The following is a 12,996-nucleotide window of genomic DNA, read 5'->3' as shown; positions in this document are numbered from 1 at the left end:
TACTTTACTTTCAACATCATTACAAAAGCATTTTCTACAAGATATTAGAAAACATACATCTTTTACTTTATTTATAGATATATTTTTAGTTTATAGTATTTTTTTCCCACTGGCTGTAACTGCACTGTATGTACTGTATAATTGTGTGTGTGTGGCTACAGAGACATCATCATCACATTTCTCTCTCTGACTCTCCTCTCCTACATTCTTTAACAACTTAATGAAGGTGGAACAGAGGTGGGACGTGACCAGAAACATACAGAGGATTTAGAATTGATAGCCAAATGAAGGACATTGCACTGCCTATTTCTATGTGAGTGACATTATGCTATGTGGCACTGGTAACACTAATAGATAATGACAGTTTATACCACTATTAAACTAGCTGATTTGGGAGAGTTGGCATTTTCCTTTTCCTGTTTCACTTTAGAGGTAGAGACTATACAGAGGACTAGAGAGAACACACCCCTAAAGACAGAAGTCTTGACTTCATTAAGTCCTCTCTACAACAGTCAGTAATCTCTTTTCCCCTCAAAATGCTGGACATTAAATAGACAATTGAAGTAAATTGAGTGAGCAAATTATATGAGTATTGCACTCAGTAGTACACTCCACGACATGGCTGATCAAGCCAGGAGTGCACACTTCTGCAGTCCAAAAGACAGGGGTGTGTTTATGGAACGTAGACTAGGGGCTGGATTCAATCCGTGTCGCGGAAGATCCACGTTAAAATGTCTAGATCATTTCCAATTGAGCTGACATATGCAGCGTTTACGGGTAAATGCAGTTTCCGCGAATGGGCCACGCTCCGCATTACATTCGAGCAATCCGTTGACTGAAACTCATCCCTGTATGTCAACTTCGTGGACTATGAGAAAGCATTTGACAGCCTAGACAGAGACGCCCTATGGAGGCTCCTCAGACACTATGGTGTACCAGAGCTTGTCAGAATGATCTGCACTACCTACAATGGCATAACATGCAGGGTTGTGCATGCCGGCAAGCTTAGCACACCCTTTAGAGTCCTGACTGGAGAAAAACAGGGATGTCTCCCGTCACCCTTCCTTTTCCTGTTAGACATTGACTGGATCATGAGGAAGACAACCGAGAACAGATGACATGGCATACAATGGTCTCTATGGACACAGTTGGACGACCTCAACTCTGCGGAGGATCTAGCACTCCTGTCACACAGTCAACAGCAAACGCAAGATAAAACGTCAGACCTGGACGCCACATCATCCCAACCAAGACTCCATATCCACAGAAACAAAACCAAGATGACGATCAACAACGAATCTAACAATCCAATCACCCTCAGAGAAGAACCCCTGGAGGATGCCAGTTCCTTCACCTATCTGTGATGCGTCATCACCAAACAAGGCGAAACCGAGCAGCGTGTAAAGGCAGAATTCAAAAAGCAAGAGTAGCCTTCATCTCCCAAAGAAACATCTGGAGCTCCAGGGAAATAAAAAACACAAACCCTTTCAACACCAATATTAAGTCAGTGATGCTGTATGGCTCAGACAAACGGAGGACAACAAAACCCACAATAACTCAGAGCTTCATAAACAAGTGCCTGCGATGCATCTTTAACATCAGATGGATGGACAGAGTCAGTAACATTGACCTGTGGGAGCGCACCAGCCAGGTTCCGGTGGAAGAGGAGATCCGGAGGAGAAGATGGGGATGGATCGGCCTCACCCTCCGAAAGTTCCCCTCCAACATCACCAGGCAAGCGCTATAACTGGAACCCACAAGGGAGCTCCCAAAGGAGCGAAGTAAGTAAGTCTCTGCGAACGCGGGAACATTGCCTTTGAATTTAAATCCGATAAGGTTTGAATCCAGCTCTATCAATGCTTAAAACCTCCATTGTAAAAGTGCAGAGCTGGGCTGATGACAAATGGGGTTTTGTGCTTGTGTTTCTCTCTCACCACACCTGATTGGGTCATAGGTCGCTGGACGTTTGGACTCTCTCTGACCTGTACACACCAGACATCATCCAAAACCTCTCAGAGTCAACATAGTCATTTAACATTTTTTGCAATATACTTTTGAAGTGTTTTTCCCTTGATAAAAAAAGAGAATACTGAATGCGGGGGGGATTAGAGAATTGCGCTAAAACCTGGAGATCTAACTGAACAGGGCAGATGGCTGGTTGAGCTATTTACAATATCCATGATGTCATATCAATCGATACAGCAGTATTATTGAACACAAGGTACATTTACAAAAAAAGGCTCTCTTTTTAACATTAGTTAAAAATATTGTGAACATTTTATCTACACTCTCGTCTCCAAGGCTATCCAGCCTCTTGATACACCCATCATTATCATATATTTATATGATATATAATCACATATAAATCATGTCTGCAGCAACTCATAAAAACAACATTTCATCATCTTCCTATATTGGAAACGTTTTATTTTTTGAATGGTGTCGCAGTGGGTCGCTACCATTCGTTATAGCGCCAAAACGAAGCATGCAGATTTTTTCAATCCTTAACTCATCTGTAAAGGTAAGAAAAATGAATACAAAAATATACAAAATATAGATGCTGAAAATGCCTGTGGGCTGGTGGGAGCAAGCGGAACAGTAGCTATAGGATCATTCAGGGACAATAGGCCTAGACCCCACATTAACACCAACCGTGTGTTTGAGTAGCATCTTCACATTCAATAGAGAGAGGGAATGAGGGAGAAGGGGAGAGAAAAAGAGGAGAGGAGAGATAGATGCCTCGAAGCGAAGTGGGGGGTCACAGTCTTTATGCAGCATGCTTCTTTGACATGAATTAGCAAACAGGAGAGTTTTAAGAAAGAGTACGATTCTAACCTGTGAGGTCACATATAACACACACCAGTCCAGTGTACAGTATAATATTGTGTTCAACAACACAAGTCTCTCTGTCCTTGTGCTACAGGGCTATCAGACCAGCCATGGCAAGGGTCCTGAACGCAAAGCGACAGACAACCAACATACATCATTGTTTCAACGTCGATTCAACATTATTGATGAAGCACTAAAGCAAACCTCAATCCAACCAGGTCTGTTTCCAAAACCTGGACAAAGTAAAGGTTAAGAAGAAGAAATAAAACAGAATTGTATCTCATCTGTTGATGGTGCTACTCACAGCATAGTGTGCAGTCTCTCCCTCTCCCGAAGCCCTATAATACACACTATAGCCGCAATCACCCACTCCTTGGAACGGGCTTCTTTTGTATTTGACATGACCAAATATATCTATATCTCATGAATACTTTATAGAGGAAAAATGAAATATGCATACATCTATCTTACATTTCATTAATATATTTTCACATACAGGTCATGATTTAGTGTTCATAACACATTGCGTGATGTATTTGTACAATATATTTATATTCCTTTACAAATCCACAGTATCATAACACGTGCCTTTTTTTTTGCAGGAATAGGGGGTCTGAAGGACAAAGTAGAGATGTGTTCCTTACTTAAGGCGTTTCATGTACCAATAGCTTTCACAAAGTGCACTATATAGGGAGAGGATGAAACCCAGAAGTGTTTCGACCCTCCAGGACTGACATTGAACAGCCCTGGGGTAGGGCAGGAGTAGGCAACTAGATTCTGCTGCGGGACTATTTTTGACGGAGCGGATGGTTGGGGACCGGAACATTGTTATAATAACTTGTACACTGCAAATTGACCACAACTAAGCCCAAAAGAAGATTGTATTTGAAAATAATAATACATTTCATACCTTGATTACATTGAGGCACGGTCACATACAGTGCCTTCGGAAAGTATTCAGACCCCTTCACTTTTTCCACATTTTGTTACGTTACAGCCTTATTCTAAAATTGATTAAATCGCCCCCCCCCCCCTCATCAATCTACACACAATACCCCATAATGACAATGCAAAAACAGGTGTTTAGAAATGTTTGCTAATAAAAAATAAAACAATTAAATATCACATTTACATAAGTATTCAGACCCTTTACTTTGTTGAAGCACCTTTGGCAGCAATTACAGCATCGAGTGTCCTTGGGTATGACGCTACAAGCTTGGCACACCTATGTTTGGGGAGTTTCTCGCATTCTTCTCTGCAGATCCTCTCAAGCTTTGTCAGGTTGGATGGGGACAGCTATTGCACAGCTATTTTCAGGTCTCTCCAGAGATGTTCAATTGGGTTCAAGTCCGGACTTTGGCTGGGCCACTCAAGGACATTCAGAGACTTGTCCCGAAGCCACTCCTGCGTTGTCTTGGCTGTGTGCTTAGGGTCGTTGTCCTGTTGGAGGGTGAACCTTCACCCCAGTCTGTCCTGAGCGCTCCAGAGCAGGATTTCATCAAGGATCTCTACTTTGCTCCATTCATCTTTGCCTCGATCCTGACTAGTCTTCCAGTTCCTGCTGCTGAAAAACATCCCCACAGCATGATGCTGCCACCACCATGCTTCTCCGTCCGGATGGTGCCAGGTTTCCTCCAGACGTGACGCTTGGCATTAAAGCCAAAGAGTTCAATCTTGGTTTCATCAGACCAGAGAATCTTGTTTCTCATGGTTGGGGGGTCTTTAGGTGCCTTTTGGCAAACTATAAGCAGGCTGTCATGTGCCTTTTACTGAGGAGTGGCTCCGTCCGTCACTCTACCATAAAGGCCTGATTGGTGGAGTGCTGCAGAGATGGTTGTCCTTCTGGTAGGTTCTCCCATCTCCACAGAGGAACTCTAGAGCTCTGTCAGAGTGACCACCGGGTTCTTGGTCAGCTCCCTGACCAAGGCCCTTCTCCCCCGATTGCTTCCATTAAAGAATAGTGGAGGCCACTGTGTTCTTGGGGATCTTCAATGCTGCAGAATTTTTTGTTACCCTTGCCCAGATCTGTGCCAGGACACAATCCTGTGTCGGGGGTCTACGGACAATTCCTTCGACATCATTGCTTGGTTTTTGTTCTGATATGCACTGTCAACTGTGGGATTTGATTTAGTCAGGTGTGGGCCTTTCCAAATCATGTCCAATCAATTGAATTTACCACAAGTGGACTCCAATCAAGTTGTAGAAACATCTCAAGGATGATCAATGGAAACTGGATGTACCTGAGCTCAATTTCGAGTCTCATAGCAAAGGGTCTGAATACTTATGTAAATAAGATATTTCTGTTTTAAATTTTTAAAACATTTGCAAACATTTCTAAAAACCTGTTTTCGCTTTGTCATTATGGGATATTGTGTGTACATTGCTCAGGATTTAAAAAATGTAATCTATTTTAGAATAAGGCTGTAACGTAACACGTGGAAAAAGTCAAGGGGTCTGAATACTTTCCGAAGCCACTGTATGTCTTTAAAAAAAATTAAATGTATTTTATTTTTGGGAATACTTAGGAACAGATTTCCTAAATTAAACACATTTTTTGCTGAATTCATAGTGATTTTACAGTCTTTTTGACCACAAACTAAAATTCCCCCAAAAAGTATTATCATTGTACGGGATTGCGGGGCACTTTGGAACACACCCAAGGACTTAAACAAGAATATCAGTCTGGACAAAAACATATTTCAAAGCTCATATTTGGTTTTTAAAAGAACGAGATAAGATCTAAATAAGCCATTGGACAAAAATACTTTTCTTTGAGATTTAACACTACTATAAATTATTTTTCTGTTATTATTGTTTTGTTTTGTACACGGTCCACATGACCTGGTCGTAACAGAGAAGAGAGGAGGTCAGGAAAGGAGAGGAAAACAGAGGAGACGGGAAGAGAGAGGATTGGGTGACTATTTGACAGACAGACATTGTGTTGATTATAGTGATTTGTCCAAAGCTTTAGGGAAGAGAGTCTGAAATTGTCCCAGCAACTGCATACATCCAATGGAAACATCCAAATCGGTTGATTAATGGACCGTTCAGTTCATATCTACAGCTTGTCCCGCCTCCTCCTCTGCAGGGCCCACTGGTGTTCAGCTCTGTCCATTGATTCGCTGTCACTGACTTGGTCAGCTGTCTGTCAAACTGAAGTCCCGCCTCCTCGCTGCTTGGCCCCTCACAGTGGTCTCCTCACTCAGACTAACCCCCGTTTAGTGTCCATATAAGGAAGTGTCCTCTACAAGCACCAGCCAACACACACACACACACACACCCTCTATCAGTCTCTCTCTAGCAGTTGCTGCTGTTCCTGAACTCTCCGTTCTCAGTGATCTGGAGCTTGGTGGGATTGGTCGGGGAGATGCCATTACGGGTCTGCATGCTGTAACGCTCCTTCAGCTGGGTCAGAGCACTCATCAGACGGGCGTTGGCTGCGTCAAGAGACGCTATACGCTTCTCCTGCAGAGAGAGAGGGGGAAGGAGAGAGAGAAACACTGGGTTAGAGAGCAAGAGAGAAGGAGGGAGGGGGGTGAGACAGAGCAGCAAACAGCAAGAGAGAGATACCAAATATAGGCCTGTGCAAAGATAGGTCGGTGAAGTACACAGACACAGATAGCCAGGCAGCCAGACAGACGACCAGCCAGCGAGGCAGCCAGCCAGACAACCAGACGCATTAATGGCAAAATGGAGATGTAGCCTCCTGCTCCTGTTAGTGTTGTTTACGGTATCATCTGAAGTCCCATCGCGTTCATGTTCATCCACCCGAGGTGCTCTCTAATTCACGATTCACTTCTCTCCCTCTCTTCTTAATGAGCTTTCCATATTCATTCTCTCTGTCTGTTGACTCAGGGAGCGGCTCAGTGCCTTACCACCGCCTCTCTGTTTGCACACTCAACTCCCATTACTTTACTGTGCAGATGAGCTTCTGTTTGTACGTGTGTGTGTGTGTCTGTGCACCGCTGTCTGCGAGTTGACATTGCGCCGTCTTTCAACTGCATTCCTACAACTTTGTTAGACTCACGTCGGAGCTTGTGTGCTTGCGTCGGTGTCTAGGTTTGCATCGGAAAATGTCATGCCACAACACAGAGCTGCCACTCTGCCGTCAGAAGTAGACAAGAGTTTACAATGTAAAATGAGTCACGGCCATTGACAGACAGGCAGGGGCGGGAATGAGTCACGCTTGTTGACAGACAAGTAAGGAAGAATAGTGTTAATGTAAATATTAGTTAGTCTAGAACACTGAAGCGTAGGGTCGCGTTGTCGCGCTCAGCCATTCAAGCCTCGTCACCGCCACAGAGTTCTGACTGGTTGAATTAAACATCTCTATGTATTTCCATGTTCTGTCAGCCTCACGTCCTGTAGCAGATGTCACAACACACACACACACACACACACACACACACACACACACACACACACACACACACACACACACACACACACACACACACACACACACACACACACACACACACACACACACATTGAGCACAGTTGACTAGGCGCTGCATGGGCTTCTTTGTTTTCTCCATGCCTCTCTCTCTATGAGGTTCAAACATTGCAAACACAGGACAGTGTGTGTGAGTGCTCAACTCTCATTCCAAGATTATCATAATGACCTGCAGTACTGTTTTATGCCACCGCAGACTGCCCTGCCCTCTCTCATTGGGATTTTATATAGTCAACCAACTAACTATCCCTGAGAATGCTTTGGCTAAATCTATCTGTCACAGGCTTCATTAGGAAATATGTTGATGATGTTGTACCCACAATAACAATCCGGACATACCCCAACCAAGAACCCTGGATGAACAGAGAAATCCATACCATGCTGAGAGCCCGTACTCCATCATTCAATGTCCGCAGAGCGAACCCCGATGCCGCGCGACACGTACAAAGCAAGCCAGGTACAAGCGCCGCAAATCCATTAGGGACGCAGAAAGACAATACAGACTCAAACTTGAATAGATGTTCGACAACTCAGACTCACGACACCTGTGGCAAGGTGGCAGGTAGCCTAGTGGTTAGAGCGTTGGACTAGAAACCGAAAGGTTGTAAGATCGAATCCCCGAGCTGACAAGCTGTCGTTCTGCCCCTGAACAAGGCAGTTAAACCACTGTTCCTAGGCTGTCATTGAAAATAAGAATTTGTTCTTAACTGACTTGCCTAGTTAAATAAAGGTAAAATAAAAACAAGGACTACATACTAACACAGACTACAAAGGCAAATCCAGCTGTGTGTTGCCCACCGAAGCCTCCCTCCCAGACGAGTGTTGTAACAAGAGCCCACAAGGGGGTGGAGTGGGTGATGGAGAACTGATATCCCAAATTCTAGCCTCCCCTTTACAAGCTATCACAAGACAAATAACCTCTCCCTTTCCCCATTTACGACTCTGGGGAGCCAGCAGACAGAAAACAGAACGTCTTGTGATCTACTTTTGTTACTGGCTAAATGGCTAGCCAGTCTTTTTGAGTCTGAAGGACATTTAAACATGTTTTCGTATCAATGTTATCTGGAAGCATAATGTGCTATTTTTCTCCTGATTGTCCTATGTCATTAAAGGGGGTATAACAGGTATTTTGCTATAACATAGAACGGATACATTTTTACCTAAACGCATGTTTGGTGCCTACAGGCTTATGTACTTCATCCTAGAGATTGTTAAACTGTGCAGTAGAAACATGCTGTGGACACTTATGAGGAAGACTCTGGTTTGTCTCAAAAAAAACATAAAATGTGTAGAATTCTTAGAACCACCCTGTCCGGACCTGCCCACTGTGAGTATCCCTATAAATGACAGAACTTGCTAACAGATGTGAGATCAAGTATCTGCGAGGTGCGGCCACGCCCACGGGAACTCTTCGGAAAGCAAACACCTACTGATGAGAACCTATCCTCAGCTCTACTGTCGCAAGAGACTTGGCTTCATCCCATCCTAGCAGAACCCCACTGAGGCAACCTCGACATACAAGTAAATGATCCTGTTACATTCTTCCTTACCTCAAAGTGGTGTAGCGTGTGTGTAAAAGTGGTGGAAGTTATTAAGAATTGTAAGGCCCACACCAGATGCGGACATCCTAGCCCATTGGTTGGTGAAACTCTCTACACCCTCTGCTGTGCTCCCTGCTCACCCACAGCTGTGTGGCTTTGCACGACACCAACTACATCATCAAGTTTGATGACGACACCGTACGGTTGTAGGCCTGATAACCAACAACGATGAGTCGGCCTATAGGGAGGAGGTACGTGAACTGGCATTGTCGTGGCAGGACAACAACCTCTCTCTCAGCATCAGCAAAACAAGTTAGTTGTTGACTTCAGGAAGCAGAGGAGGGAACACGCCCCAATCCACATCAACGGGACTGCAGTAGAGATAGTATGCAGTTTTACAGTGCCTTCAGAAAGTATTCATACCCCTTGACTTATTACACATTTTGTTGTGTTACAGTGTTTTATTTTTCCTTTATTTAACTAGGCAAGCCAGTTAAGAACAAATTCTTATTTTCAATGATGGCCTTTTTTTCTGGGCCAGAATAACAGATTTTTACCTTGTCAGCTCAGGGATTCGATCTTGCAACCTTTCGGTTACTAGTCCAACGCACTAACCATTAGGCTACCTGCCACCCCCATTTATATATATTTTTTGCCCCATCTACACACAATACCCCATAATGACATAGTGTAAACATGTTTTTAGACATTTTAGTAAATTTATTGAAAAAGAAATACAGAAATATCTAATTTACATAAGTATTTACACCCATGAGTCAATACTTTGTAGAATCACCTTTGGCAGCGATTACAGCTGTGAGTCTTTCTGGGTAAGTCACTAAGAGCTTTCCACACCTGGATTGTGCAACATTTGCTATAATTATTTTCAAAATTCTTCAAACTCTGTCAAATTGATTGTTGATCATTGCTACGCAACCATTTTCAGGTCTTGCCATAGATTTAGAACTGTAACTCGGCCACTCCGGAACATTCACTGTCTTCTTGGTATTGTCCTGCTGAAAGGTGAATCCATCTCCCAGTGTCTGGTGGAAAGCAGACTGAACCAGGTTTTCCTCTAGGATTTTGCCTATGCTTAGCTCCATAACATTTATTTTTTATCCTGAAAAACTCCCCAGTCCTTAACGATTACAAGCATACCCATAACATGATGCAGCCACCACTATGCTTGAAAATATAGTGGTACTCAGTAATGTGTTGTATTGGATTTGCTCCAAACACAACACTTTGTATTCAGGACAAAAAGTTAATTGCTTTGCCACATTTTTTGCAGTATTACTGTTAGTGCCTTGTTGCAAACAGGATGCATGTTTTGGAATATTTTTATTCTGTACAGGCGTTCTTCTTTTCACTCTGTCATTTATAGGTTAGCATTGTGGAGTAACTACAATTTTGTTGATCCATCCTCCGTTTTCTCCTATCATGACCATTAAACTGTGTAACTGTTTTAATGTCACCATTGCATTGGCCTTATGGTGAAATCCCTGAGTGGTTTCCTTCCTATCCGGCAACTGAGTGAGGAAGGACGCCTCTATCTTTGTAGTGACTGTGTGTACTTATACACCTTTCAAAGTGTAATTAATAACTTCACCATGCTCAAAGAGATATTCAATGTCTTTTTAAAAACGTTGGACCCATCTACCAATAGGTGCTCTTCTTTGCGAGGCTTTAGAAAACCCTCCCTGGTATTTGTGGTTGAAAATGTGTTTGAAATTCAATGCTCGACTGAGGAACCGTAAAGATAACTGTATGTGTGGGGTACAGAGATTACCTATTCATTCAAAAATAATGTTAATCACTACTTATTGCACACAGAGTGAGTCCATGCAACACACACACACACACACACACACACACACACACACACACACACACACACACACACACACACACACACACACACACACACACACACACACACACACACACACACACACACACACACACACACACAAGCTGAGCAGAGTGGGAAGCCCACACATGTCATACGGTACATTTTTTCTCCTGAACTAATTTACGCTTACCAAGACATTTTTGAAAAAGTAATTCCACTTTGACATTTTGGGGTATTGTGTGTAGGCCAGTGCCCCCCCCAAAATCGAAATTGAATTGATTTTAAATTCAGGCTGTACCACAACAAAATGTGGAAAAAGTCAAGGGGTGTGAATACTTTCTGAAGGCACTGTAAGTTCCTCGGCGTCCACATCACAGAGGACTTGACATGGACCAACAACACCACCACTCTTGCCAGGAAGGAGCAACAGCGTCTCTTGACGCAGCTGAAGAAATGTGGCATGCCTCCCCGGGTCCTCTTCAAATACTACTCCTGCACCATCGAGAGCGTCCTGACCGGTTGCATCCCGGCCTGCTATGGGATTTGCTCCGTTCACAACCGCAAGGCCCTCCAGCGGGTGGTGAAGACGGCCCAGTACATCACTGGGTCCGTGTTCCCACCAATCCAGGACGGTGCCTGAGGAAGTCCTGCAGCATCATCATGGACCCCACACACCCTAGCCACAAGATGTTCACCATTTCTATCTACAAGCCATCAGACTTCTGAACTGAACTGACTACCTGCACTGACTCTCCGCACCTATGTACACACCCACACACCCACACAGACACACACACATACACACATCCACATATACCTTCATACTACACACACATCACAATGGCTGCTAGCACACTCTTATTTACTATTGCTAATACTGCACATTTGAAACACTGTAAATATTGTACTATAAATTGTGCTTTCCTGTATTATACTAATGCTAAAATGTTTATTCTATTCTATTGATCCATTTACTTTGTTTGTAATATTTGATTATTTATTACTGTTGTTGCATGGTCAAGAAGGAACCTGCAAGTAAGCATTCCATGTGTATACTGTACATACGACTAATACAACTTAAACTTGAAGTCATGCAGGGGAGATGGAATATGGGATAATATACCCACGTATGGATGAGGGTAGTAGTATACTAAGGGTTAGTGTGTGTGTGTGTGTGTGTGTGTGTGTGTGTGTGTGTGTGTGTGTGTGTGTGTGTGTGTGTGTGTGTGTGTGTGTGTGTGTGTGTGTGTGTGTGTGTGTGTGTGTGTGTGTGTGTGTGTGTGTGTGTGTGTGTGTGTGTGTGTGTGCGCGCGCGCGCGCGTGCGTGTGACTGACCTGTGCATCAATGACCTTCTGTTTGGAGTCGACCACAGCCTGCATATCACTATGGTCTTTCTTCAGCTCCTCTTCCACAGACATTAGCCTGGACACACACACGTACACAGCAAGACATGACGCACACACACTGTGTTAGAGGGACAGTAGCGACACAAACAGAAGGACGCACACGGTGTAAGAACCAAGGTATGTGGATACAGTGCAGGAGCGTGCGTAAGGAGCGTGTTACTCTTGACACACAGGGGTCTGCTAGTGCTTTAAAGATGTATGCCGGACTGCACGCCGCACATCCTGTAATGGAGTTATTGGAAGGAGGTTATCTTGGGCCCGCTGGTCTGCGATGTATTTAGGAGGTGTGTGTAGGAGTGTAGCTTCTAATTGAGTTTGTGAGGTGTGTGTGTCTCGGGCACTGGTCTGCTAGGCATTTAGACATCAGGATAACACTTTTCACTTTAATTGAGTTTGTGAAATGTCAGTATATTGAGTTTTGTGAGATGTGTGTGTGTGTATTGAGTAATGTGAGGTGTGTGTGTGAGTTGTGTGCTTGTGTGAGTGTGTGTGTAGGCTCTAACAGCAGAGTGCAGTGTGATAAGGATCTGACGGGAACAGGGAAGCGTTGTGTCTCCTGACATCACAGACCAGCAGATAACATCAGGAACACACAGCAGATAACATCTCTCTCTCTCTCTCTCTCTCTCTCTCTCTCTCTCTCTCTCTCTCTCTCTCTCTCTCTCTCTCTCTCTCTCTCTCTCTCTCTCTCTCTCTCTCTCTCTCTCTCTCTCTCTCTCTCTCTCTCTCTCTCTCTCTCTCTCTCTCTCTCTCTCTCTCTCTCTCTCTCTCTCTCTCTCTCTCTCTCTCTCTCTCTCTCTCTCTCTCTCTCTCTCTCTCTCTCTCTCTCTCTCTCTCTCTCTCTCTCTCTCTCTCTTTTATTCCACACTACCACAGCCCGCTTCACTTTGTCACAGGTGACCGGTTTAATA

At 43.9% G+C, this 12,996-nt stretch overlaps 1 protein-coding gene across 1 annotated transcript in view; it reads right to left on the bottom strand.

The window, feature by feature from the left end:
- Positions 1–5,306: 5,306 nt before the first annotated feature.
- The window catches only part of LOC120021613 (disabled homolog 2-interacting protein-like), a 41,385-nt gene continuing 33,695 nt past the window's right edge, over positions 5,307–12,996 (bottom strand). Inside the window, exons 12-13 of the mRNA XM_038965415.1 lie at positions 12,014–12,101; positions 5,307–6,294 (exon numbers count right to left, since the gene is read on the bottom strand). Of these exons, the coding sequence (XP_038821343.1) occupies positions 6,127–6,294; positions 12,014–12,101 (256 nt within the window). The 3' untranslated portion in view covers positions 5,307–6,126. The remainder of the gene's footprint in view (positions 6,295–12,013; positions 12,102–12,996) is intronic.

The sequence above is a fragment of the Salvelinus namaycush genome, chromosome 26 (genome assembly GCF_016432855.1).
Source record: "Salvelinus namaycush isolate Seneca chromosome 26, SaNama_1.0, whole genome shotgun sequence".
Taxonomy (NCBI): domain Eukaryota; kingdom Metazoa; phylum Chordata; class Actinopteri; order Salmoniformes; family Salmonidae; genus Salvelinus; species Salvelinus namaycush.
Note: the sequence above shows the minus strand (reverse complement) of the source record. Positions and strands in the feature narration are given on the sequence as shown.